Source organism: Neodothiora populina (assembly GCF_041146345.1).
Source record: "Neodothiora populina strain CPC 39397 chromosome Unknown canker_contig_13, whole genome shotgun sequence".
Taxonomy (NCBI): Eukaryota; Fungi; Ascomycota; class Dothideomycetes; order Dothideales; family Dothioraceae; genus Neodothiora; species Neodothiora populina.
Window position 1 is genome coordinate 1,061,921 of NW_027191402.1, and position 15,913 is coordinate 1,077,833.

The 15,913-nt window shown below is 49.5% G+C and overlaps 8 protein-coding genes across 8 annotated transcripts; 6 read left to right on the forward strand and 2 right to left on the reverse strand.

Moving 5' to 3' along the window:
- Window positions 1-386: 386 nt before the first annotated feature.
- AAFC00_001938 (uncharacterized protein) lies at window positions 387-1,897 on the forward strand (the record flags this gene model as incomplete). Its single annotated transcript, XM_069341202.1, has 2 exons — window positions 387-921; window positions 969-1,897. 2 exons carry the CDS (start codon window positions 387-389, stop codon window positions 1,895-1,897), a joined length of 1,464 nt encoding a protein of 487 aa, XP_069204715.1.
- Window positions 1,898-2,618: 721 nt separating this feature from the next.
- On the forward strand, window positions 2,619-3,589 carry AAFC00_001939 (uncharacterized protein; the record flags this gene model as incomplete). The annotated part of the gene is made up of 2 exons (XM_069341203.1): window positions 2,619-2,699; window positions 2,753-3,589. 2 exons carry the CDS (start codon window positions 2,619-2,621, stop codon window positions 3,587-3,589), a joined length of 918 nt encoding a protein of 305 aa, XP_069204716.1.
- A 236-nt stretch (window positions 3,590-3,825) lies between these two features.
- AAFC00_001940 (uncharacterized protein) lies at window positions 3,826-4,316 on the forward strand (the record flags this gene model as incomplete). Its single annotated transcript, XM_069341204.1, has 2 exons — window positions 3,826-4,077; window positions 4,134-4,316. The coding sequence occupies 2 exons, from the start codon at window positions 3,826-3,828 to the stop codon at window positions 4,314-4,316; spliced, it is 435 nt and encodes a 144-aa protein (XP_069204717.1).
- Window positions 4,317-4,693: 377 nt separating this feature from the next.
- AAFC00_001941 (uncharacterized protein) lies at window positions 4,694-5,866 on the reverse strand (the record flags this gene model as incomplete). Its single annotated transcript, XM_069341205.1, has 1 exon — window positions 4,694-5,866. One exon carries the CDS (start codon window positions 5,864-5,866, stop codon window positions 4,694-4,696), a length of 1,173 nt encoding a protein of 390 aa, XP_069204718.1.
- Window positions 5,867-6,054: 188 nt separating this feature from the next.
- Window positions 6,055-7,053, reverse strand: AAFC00_001942 (uncharacterized protein; the record flags this gene model as incomplete). Its single annotated transcript, XM_069341207.1, has 2 exons — window positions 6,055-6,511; window positions 6,560-7,053. 2 exons carry the CDS (start codon window positions 7,051-7,053, stop codon window positions 6,055-6,057), a joined length of 951 nt encoding a protein of 316 aa, XP_069204719.1.
- Window positions 7,054-7,628: 575 nt separating this feature from the next.
- On the forward strand, window positions 7,629-10,733 carry AAFC00_001943 (uncharacterized protein; the record flags this gene model as incomplete). Its single annotated transcript, XM_069341208.1, has 3 exons — window positions 7,629-7,864; window positions 7,915-7,946; window positions 7,996-10,733. The coding sequence occupies 3 exons, from the start codon at window positions 7,629-7,631 to the stop codon at window positions 10,731-10,733; spliced, it is 3,006 nt and encodes a 1,001-aa protein (XP_069204720.1).
- Window positions 10,734-11,027: 294 nt separating this feature from the next.
- On the forward strand, window positions 11,028-12,919 carry AAFC00_001944 (uncharacterized protein; the record flags this gene model as incomplete). Its single annotated transcript, XM_069341209.1, has 2 exons — window positions 11,028-11,311; window positions 11,362-12,919. The coding sequence occupies 2 exons, from the start codon at window positions 11,028-11,030 to the stop codon at window positions 12,917-12,919; spliced, it is 1,842 nt and encodes a 613-aa protein (XP_069204721.1).
- A 515-nt stretch (window positions 12,920-13,434) lies between these two features.
- On the forward strand, window positions 13,435-15,636 carry AAFC00_001945 (uncharacterized protein; the record flags this gene model as incomplete). The annotated part of the gene is made up of 1 exon (XM_069341210.1): window positions 13,435-15,636. One exon carries the CDS (start codon window positions 13,435-13,437, stop codon window positions 15,634-15,636), a length of 2,202 nt encoding a protein of 733 aa, XP_069204722.1.
- Between the last annotated feature and the right edge of the window lie 277 nt (window positions 15,637-15,913).

Below are 15,913 nucleotides of genomic sequence, written 5' to 3' on the forward strand. Positions count from 1 at the left end.
GATTTTGGGATGTGTGAGTGCGCGGCTGCTGCTTTGGCTACCTCTGAGACAAGGATTGTGTAGGCAACTGTTGTGATAGCTCCCGCTCTCTCTTCGCTCGAACGCATTCAGTTCCTGACCCCGGTATCGAGTTTGTGGTTGAGATAGCATCCTTCAGCGATCCTTCTGGCTATGAGCGGAGGTACTTGCGGCAGTGGAAAGGAAAACATCGAGGGCTAGCCACGAGAGTGATATGTCCAGCGATTATCTCCTCTACAACGCCATATAAAAGATGAGAGCCCGACTATAGGTTTTTGACTCTCAGAGCATCATAAACTCAATCATTCTATCTTTCTTACCTTGACTTGACTTTGCCTGTCCGATTTAGCCTTTACAACTCAGGAACAATGGCCATCACTCAAGAAATCGAATCTACCACCTTTTCTTCCGACTACCCAGTTCCTCTGTGGCTAAACGGCAAAGAGGTGTCCACCTCCAACAAACTCGAGGTGATTTCTCCTCTGACAGGCAAGCCCGTACACTCAGCCAGCGCGGCATCTGTTGAAGATGTGCATGCAGCAGTCGCAGCAGCCAAAGCTGCCCTGCCCGCATGGAGCGCGACCAAGCCTTCTGAACGTCGCGACTTGCTTCTGCGCGCGGCCGATGAGTTCGAGCGCCGTCGTGGAGATCTCTGGTACTTTTGCAAGTACGAGACGGGTAGCACGCCGGGATTTCATGACTTTGATTTCAAGGACATGATTGAGAACCTGAGAAGCACGGCAGGGTTGATCGGTAGCGTCACCACTGCTACCGCGCCAGTCCTGGGCCAGACTGGCAGAAGTGGGATGGTTGTTGTGGAGCCGTATGGGGTAGTGGTCGCGATCGCTCCATGGAATGCTCCATGTATCCTTGGTTCTAGAAGCTTTGTCGGTCCACTAGCTAGTAAGTCATTTTTGCTTCTGACTCAAAAAAGACCTAACATTTAATAGTGGGCAACACTGTCATCCTCAAGGGATCTGAATACTCTCCAGGTCTTTACTGGGCTCTGGCCGATGTTTTCCATTCAGTCGGCCTCCCTGCCGGAGTCTTGAACACTCTTTACAACAGACTCGAAGATGCCGCACAGGTGACCGAGGCGCTCATTGTCGCACCTGAAGTCAAGAAGATCAATTTCTGTGGTAGTACCATGGTCGGATCGATCATCGCTGGTCTGGCAGGCAAGCACCTCAAGCCTGTCCTTACTGAGCTTGGTGGAAAGGCTCCTGCCATCGTGTGTGAGGATGCCGATCTCGAAAATGCCGCACTGCACTGCACCCTTGGCGCTTTCCTGAACTCTGGTCAAATCTGCATGTCCACTGAGCGCATTCTTGTCAACAGAAAAATCTATGAGCCATTCAAGGTCGCGCTCAAAGCTGCCATTGACCAGATCTTCGACCAAGACCCAGAATATGTCTGTATCAGCAGCCGCCCGGTCGAAAAAGTCAGGAAGATGATCTTTGATGCTGTCGAGAAGGGCGCAAACACCGTACACGGAGATCTCAAGGAAACATTCCACCTGGCAACCCGTATGCGACCAATTGTACTCGAAGACGTCAAGAAGGGTATGGATCTTTATCATCAGGAGTCGTTCGGACCCACTGTGTCGCTCTTTGTGGTCGACAACGACGAAGAAGCGATTCACATCGCCAACGACACCGACTATGGTCTTGCATCTTCGGTCTTCACCGAAGATCTCAGGAGGGGATTGAAGATTGCAAGATCGATTGAGACCGGTGCTGTGCACATCAACAGCATGAGCGTGCACGACGAGTCATGCATGCCGCACGGAGGCGCCAAGAAGAGTGGATGGGGCAGATTCAATGGTGTCGAAGGATTGAAGGAGTGGGTTCGAACTAAGAATGTGACTTGGAAGGACTAGGCGTCTCTTTCTTTTTTGGATGAAAGAATGATATTGTGGCGAGGTTATACAGTTACTCGATAGGATATTGGCGTTATGAATATTTTTTTCTTGCAAAAGGGGTCATGAGTTTAATGCGGCGAACAACGCTCCGTGATTGGGACGGCATAAAAGCAGATTCGCAATTCAGAGCATGTCAACCACGTGTGACTTGGATGGTGATCTCTTCCATGATGTCTGACCACTCATTAATATCATTGATACCTTGCCGTCGACAGCAGGGGAGGGAGGGCAATGCTATTGTGGGTATGAGTTGGTGCAGTCTGAAACTCACTCTATTTGTTAGCGTCCGCAAGCTTGGCTGAGCCAATGGCCCGAAGCGAAAGAAATGCTCCAGTCTTTCCCATATTAATTTACAAGAGCCGGACGCGCATTTTAGTGAATTGACCTGCATTAGACTGTGCCTTGACACCTCGGACTCTTCACGACAAAGGCCCAATGAGGATTTGCCTCGCCAGTGTCATCCCTATTCTGTACTGATCAGGGTCTCATGCACGTTCGTAGGATATCTTTCTCGGCCAGGACGAAGGGGAGGCGCGGTGATTACCAAGAAGAGGTCACCCGAGTTATGACCCACGTAGATCTTTTTTGTTGAGCAAAAGACCTCGGCATGTTGGTTTGTCTTCGAGTACATAAATCGCATCCTCCGCGATTGTACTGTTCAAAGAGGTAAACCACAAACATGGAGTTCTCACCCGTATTCAAGCCTTTTGAAAAGGCGCCTTGCCAGTATCTGAACAATGACTGGGCCTCGTTGTCAATCGTGAGTCTTCTCTTCCAAGTATCCCAGAAACACTTCTCTAATGTGCAAGCAAGGTCATTCGCGATCAATTCTACATCTCGACATGGCTTCTCATCGGTGCCGTCCTTCAGGGCACTTTCATGATGGTTCTGCCGTACCGTAACATTGCTCTTGTAGCACCGCTGGCATTGATCTTACTTTACCGCATTGCGGTGCCGCTCGCTATGCATTTTGGATTGATCAGAAACACCTACATGGATGGTGTTCTCCCTGGTCGTACTGTACCAGTTTTTGCCGATGAGTATGGAAACAGAGACAAGGGCAGAGAGCAAATCTCCGACCGGGAAATGTGCGTTATCATGCTGGCGGCACGATCCAACCACCCTCTCGGAATCCTCGCGCCTGGCTTCAAGTATGTTGGTGACGTCTTCAAGGAGATGATTACCGAGCTCAACGAGACTGCCGAGGAGAGTGGTTTCCTCGGAGCCAACAACTGGATGAGCGCAGCAGACAAGGGCACAGGATCCGAGACCATGGGACTGCTTTATTTCAGATCTCTCGAGGATATGCACAAATTCGCTCATGGCCCGACGCACATGAAAGTCATGGACTGGTTCAAGAATGGCTACGAGAAATTTGGTCATATCGGTCTGATGCACGAGGTTTACTGCTTGCCTAAGCATGGATGGGAAGCTGTGTACAACAACTACCACCCTACCGGTTTGGCTGCTACGGCCACCCCGATGACAGTCAAGGATGAGGCGGGCGAGAAGACGATGTGGAGCAGTCCATTGGTCTGGGGTAATGGTCCATTGAGATATAGCAAGGGCAGATTGAACAAGCAGATGGACGATGCCGAAGTCAAGTTCGTGGATAAGTACACCATTGACGATGAGATGGGCGATAATTAGATGCGAAGGTTGCGTGATCCTGAGGTAGTAAATAAACAAGAACAATTGAAGGCGGAAAAAGACTTGGCATATAGCGGAGTTCCGCGCTCGGTTGAACCTGCCTTACTCGTCGCCAAGAACTTCCGCGCTCCGAAAGGTCCTCTTTCCTTTGGCTTTGGTAAATCCTCTCCCATAGCAGCAACAAGATTGTAGAAGTGATTGCGCAACAGCCATTCAGAACAGCAAAAACCGCAGCCATGGCCGACGCGACTCTTTTGGACGAGACCTTCACCATCACTTCTCTCAACGCGCAAAAGTACGACCGCGTTTCGCGCATCACGGGCACATCATCTGACAGTTTGACTGTCCTATCACTCGATGTCAACACCGAGATCTATCCCGTTGCCGTGGGAGAGCCTATCCAGCTCGTGTTGGCCAGTACGTTAAACCTCGATGGATCAAAGGATGACTCAGGCAATGCTGGCTGGAGAGACATTGGAGGAAAGAAGGTAAAGACGCGCGAAAGACGTGAAGACTCGGTGCATGATACTGACTTTTGTTTCAGGCATCCCTAGCAGACATGTTCGACTACGTATGCTATGGCAAAGTCTATCGTTTCGAGGAAGGCGACGGCGAGAACATCAAAGTCTACATCAGCTTCGGGGGTTTGCTGTTGTATATCGAGGGTCCTTACAAGAAGTTGACGTCGTTGCGCATCGATTACTGCTACCTCTTGATCAAGAAATGAGCGCTTCGCAAAGAGTGGATTGAAACAAAAAGCAAGGGACGATACAGGACGAACCTCCCGAGGGTGGAAGGCGCAATACCAAACGAGGAGAGAGGCACGATACAAGACGAAGAGCTCGAAGTTGGAAGGCGCGATACCAGAAAAAGGAAGGACGAAACGAGATGAAGAGCCCGAGGACGGAAGGTGCAACATCAAACAAAAAAGGCGGGAACGGTCGCGACTGCGCGTGTCCGAGGCATAGCGAGGAGTTTTGGCGCATGGAAGCAAATTACACATTACAATATGGGAGGAAAAAGATGGATTAGATATAAAGACGATGAGGATAATCTACATGTCCAGCATGGGTGCTCCTTCCATACGATTCTCTATCTGCTTCTTCATCCACCAGTGGGAAACTCCAAACGTCTGTGCAATCGCGACACAATTTCGACATAATCCCTCTCTTGTTCGGCCGTCAACACGCCATGGCGGACGAAAAAGTCTATGAGGACAACGGCACAATTGGGTTTGAATTCTCCCTTTGCCAATCTTTCCTTGAGCTCGTCAATACCGAGCAGATAGAATTGCTCCACTTCATCATCACAAGGCTTGGGTTCCACATCTGCAGGTAACTCAAGATCAAATATGAACTGGCACTCGGGCTGTAGCAATTTTGTTTCTCCTCCTGCGCGGTGATCGCGAATGTGAAAATAAGTCACCGTACCAGCAGGCTTGGCACCTTCCCTGACAAGATCCTCTGGGAGGGAGGCTTCCTCGTGAGCTTCTCTGATGACACACTCGAGAGGTTTCTCGTTTGTTGCCATGCCGCCTGCGACTGTGTTGTCGAGCATACCGCCATAGGTCTGTTTTGTTGCTGCACGACGCGGTGTCCACAGTTTCAGTTCTTTCTTGTCTTTTTCTGAAGTGACGTAGGTGTAGGCAGTCATGTGCACTCCATAACTCACGATGCCAAACAATGGACTCGCAGCTCTCTCGATTGAAAAAAGAAGCTCTTTTACGGGAGATGGTCCATAGACTGGATACAACTCATTGCGCCAGCCCTTGAGGACAGAAAAGTATTCCGTCGCTCGCATGGCAGCAGTGGTAGCAGCCACAACGGCGCTTCGCTCTTCCTCGTTTGTGCCATCACTCAGTGTAAGAGTACGTTCGTCGTCGTCTAGGGTCCACCCGGGAATGCCTCGAAGCACTTCGGCTACACTGGGCAGGACATACCCCAATGTCGTCTCAGGGTATGCCACAACGCGTAGGTGGTAGTAAGTGTTGATGTGCTGAAGATAAAGACTCGGAGAGTCTTGGAAGTATGGGAAGCTATCGCATTCATTAATCAAGTCGAGGTTGGTCTTGGGTCTGGACTCGTCGATGGGCATCGGTGATAATACATAAGGTGCAGAAGTGGAAGGCGCAGGTTCGGCCGCGGTTTCTTTCTCTGCTGCGGCGTCGAGCTGAGCAGTTTGGTCCAAAGTTGTCTCTTGATCCATTTCTGCCTGAGGTGAGAGTTGCGGCAATGATGGAAGGAGGTCGCGTAGTTTCGAAAGCGAAAATCCTTCCATTTGTTTCAGTTGAGTAGATGTTTGTGGGTGCAAGACAAAGTTACCGTTGAGCAGAATGTTTTATGATGAACCACGAACTGGATATTAGTGGGTGACTTCTGACTTCATACAGGACCCTGCCAAGACACACTCAAAGATGAAGACCATCAAAAGGCGAGTCGATTGTATCCATATTTATATATTCTTCATCAAGCGAGCTTTCCAGGCACAAATGGATGGCCAGCACTCAGGCCTCCGCACACAGCCCAAGCTTGGCCATTCACATAACTCGCTTCGTCGCTTGCTAGGAACAAGGCAACTCTCGCAACCTCATCGGCTACTGCGCCTCTCTGCAGCGGATTAAGTTGACCGATCTTCTTCTCTGTGCCTTTCTTTCTTGCATACTCATACATGAGGCTAGTCATGCCAGTCTCAATGACACCAGGACAGATTGAATTGCATCTGATTCCTGTACCAGACAACTGATAGGCGCATGTTTGCATGATTGATACAACTGCAGCTTTCGAGGCGGAGTAGTCTGTCCCACCCGCGTTTGAGCGCAAGCCAGCCACCGAGGCTGTGGCAACGATTGAACCCGAGGGGTAGGCCTTCTCAGGACCGGTCAACATCATGGCTTTTGAAGCGTGTTTGGCTGCAATAAAAACCCTGTTGCCTGTCAGTCTAAGCCTCGATTTTCGATCAGCAGATACCTACGACAAAGCATTCGTCTTCATGACCTGCATGAACATATCCCCCGTACTATCCTCATCGAAGAATCTCGAGTAACCGCCCACTATACCGGCGTTTGCAAAGAAGACATCTAATCGTCCGTATTTTGACACAGCCTCGTCGACTACGGCTTTGACCTGGTCTTCGTTGCTTGCATCGAGTTGCCGCGCGTGAACCTCGCAAGTCGGGTAAAGTGAGTTAATCTCTCTAACATGTGTCTCCAGATTCTCTTTCGCAAAGTCACATATATAAATCGCCTTGCATCCATTCGCGGCGTATTGATGCGCCGAAGCTCTACCAATTCCCAGCGCAGAATTACATCCTGTGATTATCGCTACTTTGTTCGATAGACGCTGTCCTGTGCTATCTCCAGCGATCTTGGGGATTCGTGGTATGTTCTCAAACTTTCCAGGATCAGCACGAGGGACAGAGAGTTGCTCGCTCAGCTGTTGGAGTCGTTTCGCAGGTGCGCCAGACATTTTTATCCACGTTATAAACTGAAGAAGTCGGCAGGATATAAAAGTGAACAAGTTACCAAGGTCATTGATGATAAGCAAGCGAGGCAGGGTATCATTGTTGGACCTCGGCATCTCCAGGTGTGGGGTCTCCGCATTCGTTCGTAACAACATCGAGGTCCATGCACAGAACTCCTGCGAACTCTTCGATCTACTCTGTATGAGCCATAACGCATCATTGAACTCAAGATAAGATTATGAATGAGACCATTTTATGATCGTGTCTGTCTGGGTAATTGACATATCATCGCCTGATTTTGCTGTCAATCGATGTTGACATGCATACTGCTCCGCATGCAGATCCACATAGCGGCCTTAGCCCCCCTCCTTAGCCCGCATATAATTTGCCTTTTTGATCATGAATTATTCCGGTCGTCACCTGGATACTCATAGAAATTGGTAGGTAGACTCGCTTAGGCGAGCACGTCGTCATGCAATGTATGATAGTTCGATTCGCCCAGAGAAACCGGGTAAAAGAGATTGTACAGCAGTCTATATAAGTATTATTTCTTGCCATGACCCCCAATCTGTAAACAAAAATGAAGGCTCTTGCTGGTCTTTTGCTTGCGTCGCAGCTGTTATTGCCCTTCGTGTACGGTTCAGAGAAGCAATGGCCATTGAAGAACGATGGAGAAACCGACCTGGTTCAATGGGATCATTACAGTATGACCATCGACGGTGAACGTCTGTTCGTCTGGTCTGGCGAAATGCATTATTGGCGAATCCCTGTACCTGAGCTCTGGGTTGATATATTGCAGAAAATCAAAGCTGCTGGGTATGCTCTTCAAATATAATAGTTATGACACCTGCTGAGGCCTGTTATAGCTTCAATACCGTGAGCTTTTACTCTCATTGGGGTCAGTAATCTGTTTCTTGTGCTTCCTTTCTGCCGACTGACACCGTCAGGTTTCCACTCGGCAAGCAACGGAACTCTGGACTTCGAGACTGGCGCTCACAACATTACGAGTCTGTTCGAAATATGTCACGATATAGGACTTTATATCTTGTTCCGTCCTGGACCCTATATCAATGCTGAAACCACTGCTGGAGGCTTTCCACCTTGGGTCACTACAGGCGAATATGGTACCTTGCGTAACGACGATTCTCGATACACTGCAGCATGGACCCCATACTTTGAGGCTGTCTCAAAAATTGTAGCCGAGCACCAAATCACCAAGGGGGGCAATGTGGCATTCTATCAGATTGAGAACGAATACGGACAGCAATGGACCAATATCTCTGCTCGGACTCCAAATGAGACTGCAATAGCCTACATGGAGCTCCTCGAGGCTTCGGCTAATAGCAGCGGTATCGAAGTCCCCACCTTGCACAACAACCCCAACCTGAACACTCGATCTTGGTCGACGGACTATGATGTGGACAATGTCGGTGGAGATACATGGCTGTATGGTCTCGATCACTATCCGTCCTGCTGGAGTTGTGATCTATCCGAGTGTACAGGCACCAACGGAGTTGTTCCTGACTTCACCTTGTTCGACTACTACACCAACTTCCAAACTACTGCACCCACGATGCCTAGTTTCTTAGTTGAGTTCCAGGGTGGTGCCTACAACCCTTGGACAGGACCAGTAGGTGGCTGTACCAGTAACACCGGTCCGGACTGGGTGAATGTCTTCTATCGTCACAACATCGGACAAAAGGTCACTGCCCAAAACATCTACATGATATTTGGTGGAACGAATTGGGGAGGCCTCGCGTTTCCAACCGTCGGCACGAGCTATGATTACTCTGCTCCAATTGCAGAGAACCGTCTGCTAGGGGACAAGTACTCGGAAACGAAGCTGATGAGTTACTTCATTCGTGCGGCCAAGGATCTAAACATGGTCGAAAGGGGAGCGAACGGCACGAACCTGACCACGAATGCGGACGTCTTTACGCAAGTCTTGTATAATGTCGAGAAAGACACGAGGTTCTACCAGACTGTGCACGCCAACAGCACATTGCAGACCGTTGTTTCATTCAAGCAGAAGATGACTACTTCGGTTGGACCTTTGCTAGTGCCCCAGTATGCGCCTGATATTGTGTTGAACGGCAGACAGTCTAAGATCTTAGTTTCGGACTTCGCTGCTGGGTCGCAAAATATCATCTACTCGACTGCAGAGGTACTGACTGTCTCTATCATTGATTTCAAAACTGTCATTGTCCTTTGGGTACCTACTGGCGAGAGCGGAGAGTTTTACCTCGAAGGGATCAACCACGGGTCTGTGACTGAATGCAAAGGCTGCTCGAACACTGGCTTTTACCCTGCCGACAAAGGCATTATCACCAAGTTCACTCAAGCAGAAGGCATGACCGTTTTCGAGTACGAAAATGGTATGACTGTCCTCGTATTGGATAGAAGCTTTGCCTACAAGATGTGGCAGCCTGTATTGACAAACGATCCTCATGTTCCACTTGACAAGACCATCTTGGTGTTGGGACCTTATCTTGTCAGGACGGCGTCAACCTCGAATGACACATTGGCCATTACGGGTGACTACAATGGCACAACAACAATCGAGATCTTTGCACCCTCGGTCAAACAGGTGACTTTTAACGGGGAGATTGTGATAGTCAAGCCGACCGATCACAACAGTATCATAGGCACTCTATCCTCTTCTGATGTCACGGTAGCTAGCTTACAGGCCAGTCTTCCAGCACTAACTGCATGGAAAGTCAAGGACAGTCTGCCAGAAAGATTCGCCGAGTACAACGACTCTGGTGCAGCTTGGGTCAATGCAGACCACAACACTACCCTCCACCCGGTCCCGCCAGCGACTTATCCTGTGCTGTTCGCGGACGAGTATGGATTTCACACCGGACCACTTCTCTGGCGTGGACGATTTGCCGGGAATGCATCAGGCGTGTTCTTGAATATCATTGGCGGTAAAGGCAGTGGGTGGTCAGCGTGGCTCAATGGAGTCTTCCTCGGTTCTTCGTATGGCAACACAACACTCTCACAGTCGAATCAGACGCTCGAATTTCCGGTCAATTCGACAGCTAAAGAAAATGTGCTGTTCATTATCCAAGACCATATGGGCAAAGACGAGACGGCAGGAGCGCTTGACCCTCGTGGTATTTTGAATGCCACTCTCTTGGGCGCCTCACATTTCACGTCATGGAAACTCGCTGGCAAAGCAGGCGGTCAAGCTAACATTGACCCCATCCGCGGACCACTAGCTGAAGGTGGCCTGACAGCTGAGCGTCTAGGTTGGCACTTGCCCGGTTTCGACGACAGCAATTGGAAGAGCAGCAGCTCGATCCAATTGTCGGGACCTGGCGTGAAATTCTACAGGACCATGGTTCCTCTCGATATGCCTTCAGGTCACGACATCTCTCTCGCTTTTGAGCTAAGTCCGCCCACTCGCTCCAAGATACGAGTGCAACTGTACGTCAATGGATACCAATTCGGCAAATCCGTTCCGTACATTGGTAATCAGATTGAATTCCCCGTTTTCCCTGGTATATTGGATTATCTCGGTAATAACACTATTGGGTTGAGCATCTGGACACAAGACAACAGTGGTGGAGAAGTGGGCATTGAGATGAAAGTTCTGGGCATCTACAAGTCTGGGTTTGATGTCGGGTTTGACGGGGCATATCTAAGGCCAGGATGGACGGTCGATAGGTCAAAGTATGTTTGATTGACATGGAAGTATTGTGTACCAAAAGACCAATTCACCAATGAAAATTGCCGATACCGCGAGTGACGTCTTCATCTGTACCAGCGACCGGAGATTGGCCGGAGCTTGAATTACCCCCGGACTTCCTTGGCTCTTTTGGGTATGGAGCAAGAGATGAAGCACGTAATTGAGTCACAAGGTGAGGACATACAACCTCTGTATCTATTTTCCCTTCATATCAACAAATTATCGCCCTATCCATAGTGGTAGAGGATACGGGGTTGTGTGTGCGGGAGAGCAAAGATAACAACACAAATGCCGTCTAGACCAGCAAGCAGCGGTCACAAAAATGGCAGGAACGGAAATGGAAACGGCAATGCAACACCGACAATAGATAAACTGGACTATCATCCAGGTAGACCTCTATTGCGCACGCCGGCGGATGATGAAGCGGACTCGACTAGTAGAGCCAGCGGAGAACATAGCTATGCAGGCAGTTTCTTCGAACAAGTCGCCGAAGGCATACTCGAACGGGACAGAAAGAGGATACGGAGAGATGGAGTCAGATATATCGGGTTCATATGGGCTTTGATAAATTGGTATGACTATATCCATTATTGTATCATTATGGCAACTCATCTCTATACAGTCTTTGCGCCGGCTCGATCAGTTGTTATTCGGTATACGCTCCTCTGTTCCAGCGACGACTACATTACACCCAACTCAGCGTCAACACGATATCCATCACTGCCGAATTGGCCATGTATCTACCTGTTCCTATTTTTGGCTATCTCTGTGACCGCTACGGACCAGGTGTGCCTTCTTTGCTATCTGGGTCTCTATTTGGCATTGGCTACTTTTTGGCTGCATTCACTTACAAGAGCGGACCTCCCGAGGCCCACGGCTGGCCCTTTGGGTTCATGGTACTTGCATATGTTTGTATCGGAATGGGTACGAGTTGCATGTATCTGAGCGCCGTCACCACTTGTGCGAAAAACTTTGGCCGCGGAAAACACAAGGGTTTGGCTCTGGCATTGCCCATTGCTGCTTTCGGACTCAGTGGCATGTGGATCAGTCAGGTTGGCAGTCGTTTATTGTATGAAACGCGCCATGATGGATCTCGTGGAGAAGTCGATGTTTTTCGCTTCTTCATTTTCCTCGGATGCACATTACTCGCTGCGGGAATCATCGGCACTTTTACGTTACAGATTGTCGACGAAGACGAGATGATTGACGAGGCCGTGGAGGAGCTGGAACAAAGTGGACTACTCGAAGACAGTGCCTTTTATCGCTCCGAATCTCACGGGAGCGGATATGGCGCTATCGAAGATGGCGATTCTGAAGATGAAGAGTCTCGCAAGGCACGAGTCGAGGAAGAGCAGCGTAAGAAGACGTGGCTATTGAATGAAGAGACTCGTCTTTTCTTATCCGACCGCAACATGTGGCTGCTGGCCGCAGGTTTCTTCCTGGTCACCGGGCCTGGAGAGGCCTTTATCAACAATCTGGGGACGGTCATCGGCACTCTCTATCCTCCGGATATGCCTATTGACAAAATCCCTACCTCGGCTGCCACACATGTCTCGATCGTTGCTTTTATGAGCACCGTCGCTCGTATCCTTACAGGAACACTGTCCGACGTATTCGCGCCTACGGTGGTCAAACATCAACATCGTCGCGGTCCAAATTCTCTTGTCTCATCAATGGCATCCCTGCCTGGCGCTGACGAGCCCGAGCCTGGCAAGAAACGCATCGAGATTAGTCGTATCTTATTTTTGATCATTTTTTCGTTGATCATGTCAGTCGGGCAATTGGTTCTCGCAAGCGGTGCAATTCAAGGTCATGGCGAGCGTTTCTGGATCGTTTCTGGTACCATTGGCGCAGGTTATGGAGCAGTCTTTTCACTTTGTCCCATCATCGTTTCTGTCGTATGGGGGGTAGAGAACTTCGGCACCAATTGGGCTTGCGTAGCGACTGTACCTGCAGTTGGCGCAACACTATGGGGGTTGTTGTACTCCGCCGTCTACCAAAAAGCGACCACTCCTGCCGGCGAAGGCACCCCGTCTGCGGCAGAAAACTTATGTTATGGGTCGCAATGCTATGCGCCGACTTTTCGGGCCATGGCCGTCAGTGTGTGGGTGGCCGCTTTGCTGTGGGTCTGGGCGTGGAAAGGTCCGGGAGGTTTCAACAGGCGAGGCACTGTTGTATGAACAGAGCAACCTTGTAAATACATTGACATATTGTTTCCTCGCGTTCAATTTCCTCATTTTAATGTGATGATCCTTTCCGTATGGAGATATCGCGATAGGCTTAGACCACCATGTTCGGACTTGGAGCGGAGAAATCCACTTGTCTTCAAGTGAAAAAGGTTATTCGGCCATTTCATTGATGATGCGAACGTCATTATCACCCAAATTTCATATTGTGATTTATCACCATATACCTTCATACAAGCACTGAAACATGATTCTCTTTGGTATACCCTCTCCTTTACCGGCAATCTCCATCTTTGCATCTGAGAAGTGAGATCATCGGTCCACATGGTCCACATGACGGCCTTATCCATACTTCTCTCCGCTGCTAACCCGCACTCCATACCATGAACATCTCGTGTCAAGCCAAGACTGTCGCTTGATTGGCATCTCATCGTAGGTCTGATCGTCGTACAATCATACGTATATATAGTTTGTTCAGTAGGTAAGTTTTCTACTACAATGCCCCAAAAATGCCTTCCATTCTTGCTTTGGGAAGTGCTCTTTCTATAGTGCCTCTGGCCGCGGCCATTCCACATAGCACACCAAGCACAGTAAATCACACTCTTCCCAACTTCAACTCTCCGCCGCCATTGAACCTTTCACTTCTGGCCAACGGGTCGTTGTACTACCAATGGCGTCCGAAGGCGAGATTCAATCACCCATCTGATCACCTTGGAGACCCGACGGCACTCTGGCAAGACGACAATGGAACTTTTAGAATCAGTGCTCTACTCAGTAACTTTCGCACGCCGAATGTATCGCTGACATCTGGCATTGCTGGCGCCACCACTGACGATTTCTTGACTTTCACCGACTACCACAACTACAGCAACAATGTTGAGATTGGTCCAGGCAATAAAAACGACATGATGGCCGTCTTCGATGGTTCTGTCATCCCCAAAGGTTACAAAGGTCTTCCGACTCTGATCTTTACTGGTGCAAACTACGCGCCCATTACATGGAGTAAATTTTACATCAAGGGAGCCGAGAGACAAAATTTAGCATATTCCGAGGATGATGGAGCTACCTGGATCCTGCCGGATATAGATCCGGTCATCCCTGAAGCTCCTAATGGAAACAATGTGACTGGCTTCCGTGACGCCTGGGTCTTCCAGTATCCTCAGATTGCTTCTTTACTTGGTGACGTCCCAGAGACTTGGTATCTGACTGTTTCTGGTGGTATCCACGGAGTTGGTCCTCGTGTCTTTCTCTACAGATGCAACAGCGAAGACTTTTTGGACTGGGAATTCTTGGGCGTCGATCTTGAGAAGCCGGTCAACACTACGACTAGTTTAGGTGGATTCTCTGGAGGTGACGGGTCGAATTATGAATGTGCCAACACTATTGCTCTGGATCACCATGGCGAAAACCTCACTCATGGTATCTCGTTTATGACCGTGGGTGCAGAGTCGGGCAGAGACAATCACAGCTCTCACTGGTCAATGTGGAAGGTTGGTGAATTTGCCAAGAACAATGAAAGTGGTGTCACCTTCCAGGATCATGCGACTGGCATCGTGGACTGGGGCGTCGGATATGCTTGCTCTACTGTTCCTGACGAAAAGACCGATAGACGTCTTATGTTGTGCTGGACGAACGAAGACTTCAACACAACCAATGAGCCCGATTTTCAAATTGGCCAAGCTGGCGCACTCACTTTACCTCGCGAGCTTTTTGTCAAAGAGATTGAGAATGTTGTCGCTGATGGAAATGCCGCCGAGCCTGGGTCATGGGCGGTCATCACTGAAGGTCTGAAGACTGTCAACGCCGCAGAGGGCGTCCGCAAGGCCCAAAGCAGTGGCAACAAGACGGTCAACCTTGCAGCACTGGGAGTTCGTCCTGCGAAGGAAGTGTTGAAATACAGAGATCACGCAGAGCATATCTGGAACCAACAAGACACCGGACTCTCGCCCACCGCACTCAACGGTACTGGTGCGCACATCTCTAACAATGGAAACGTCACCAATGCATTCATCCCCTTCTGGCAGAGCCCTCAAAGCCGTCACTGGGAACTTCAAGCAACTGTCGAGATCCCGTCACAGGCTCTGCGCAACGGAGACTACAGCGACTTCGCCGCCGGATTCACTCTTCTTCGCAATAATGTCGCACAACCCGCTGACTGGCCGACGGAGAACGCAACGATCTATTACAGGCCATCCAACGAATCATTCTTCGTCACTCGCGACGTCGCCCTCAACAGTGATTTCGTGAATCCTCAACCCGAAATTGGCAAGCTACGTCTATTCGAAATCAACGACAACAACTCCACCTCTTACGAAAAACTCCATATCCGCGCCTTTTTGGACGGCAGTCTGTTCGAAGTCTACGTCAACGATCTCTTGACCATCTCCACGCGCATTTACTACTGGTACGAAGACAGCACGGACATGGGCTTCTATCTTCAATGGCCCAGTTCATGGTCTTCGGACAACACTCCTGAAAGTACAACTGTGACCTTCTCGAACATTACAGTCTGGGAAGGTCTACCCAATGTGTTTCCCTACAGGCCTTCGTCGACGGAGCTGTTGATCCAGAACAGGACGGGATTTGTGGAACCTGTGCCGAATTTTAATGCGGATACTATGGTCTATGATGGCGTGGGCCCGCCGCCGCTGCCTGATGCGGAGAATATTCCTGCTGGGCTCAGTGATGAGCAAATTGCCAGTATTGATTAGATGAATAAGATGAATGTTCTTCTCGTCATCGTGTAGATCATGGGTTAGTCACAAATACTCATGCAATGTATAGTTACAGTATCATCAACGGCTTTCTCAATGATTAACCAAAACAAGTCCCATATGCTGAGACGGGATAGACGAAGAAAATAAGCGACATACAGCTGAGCTATAGTGACAGTAGTAGTATTGTGGATACAAGGCATCAAAACTCATGCCCAGCCACAAGCGGATGGCGTAATCGACCGATTACTTCGCGTGATGCCTGCCGTGCACT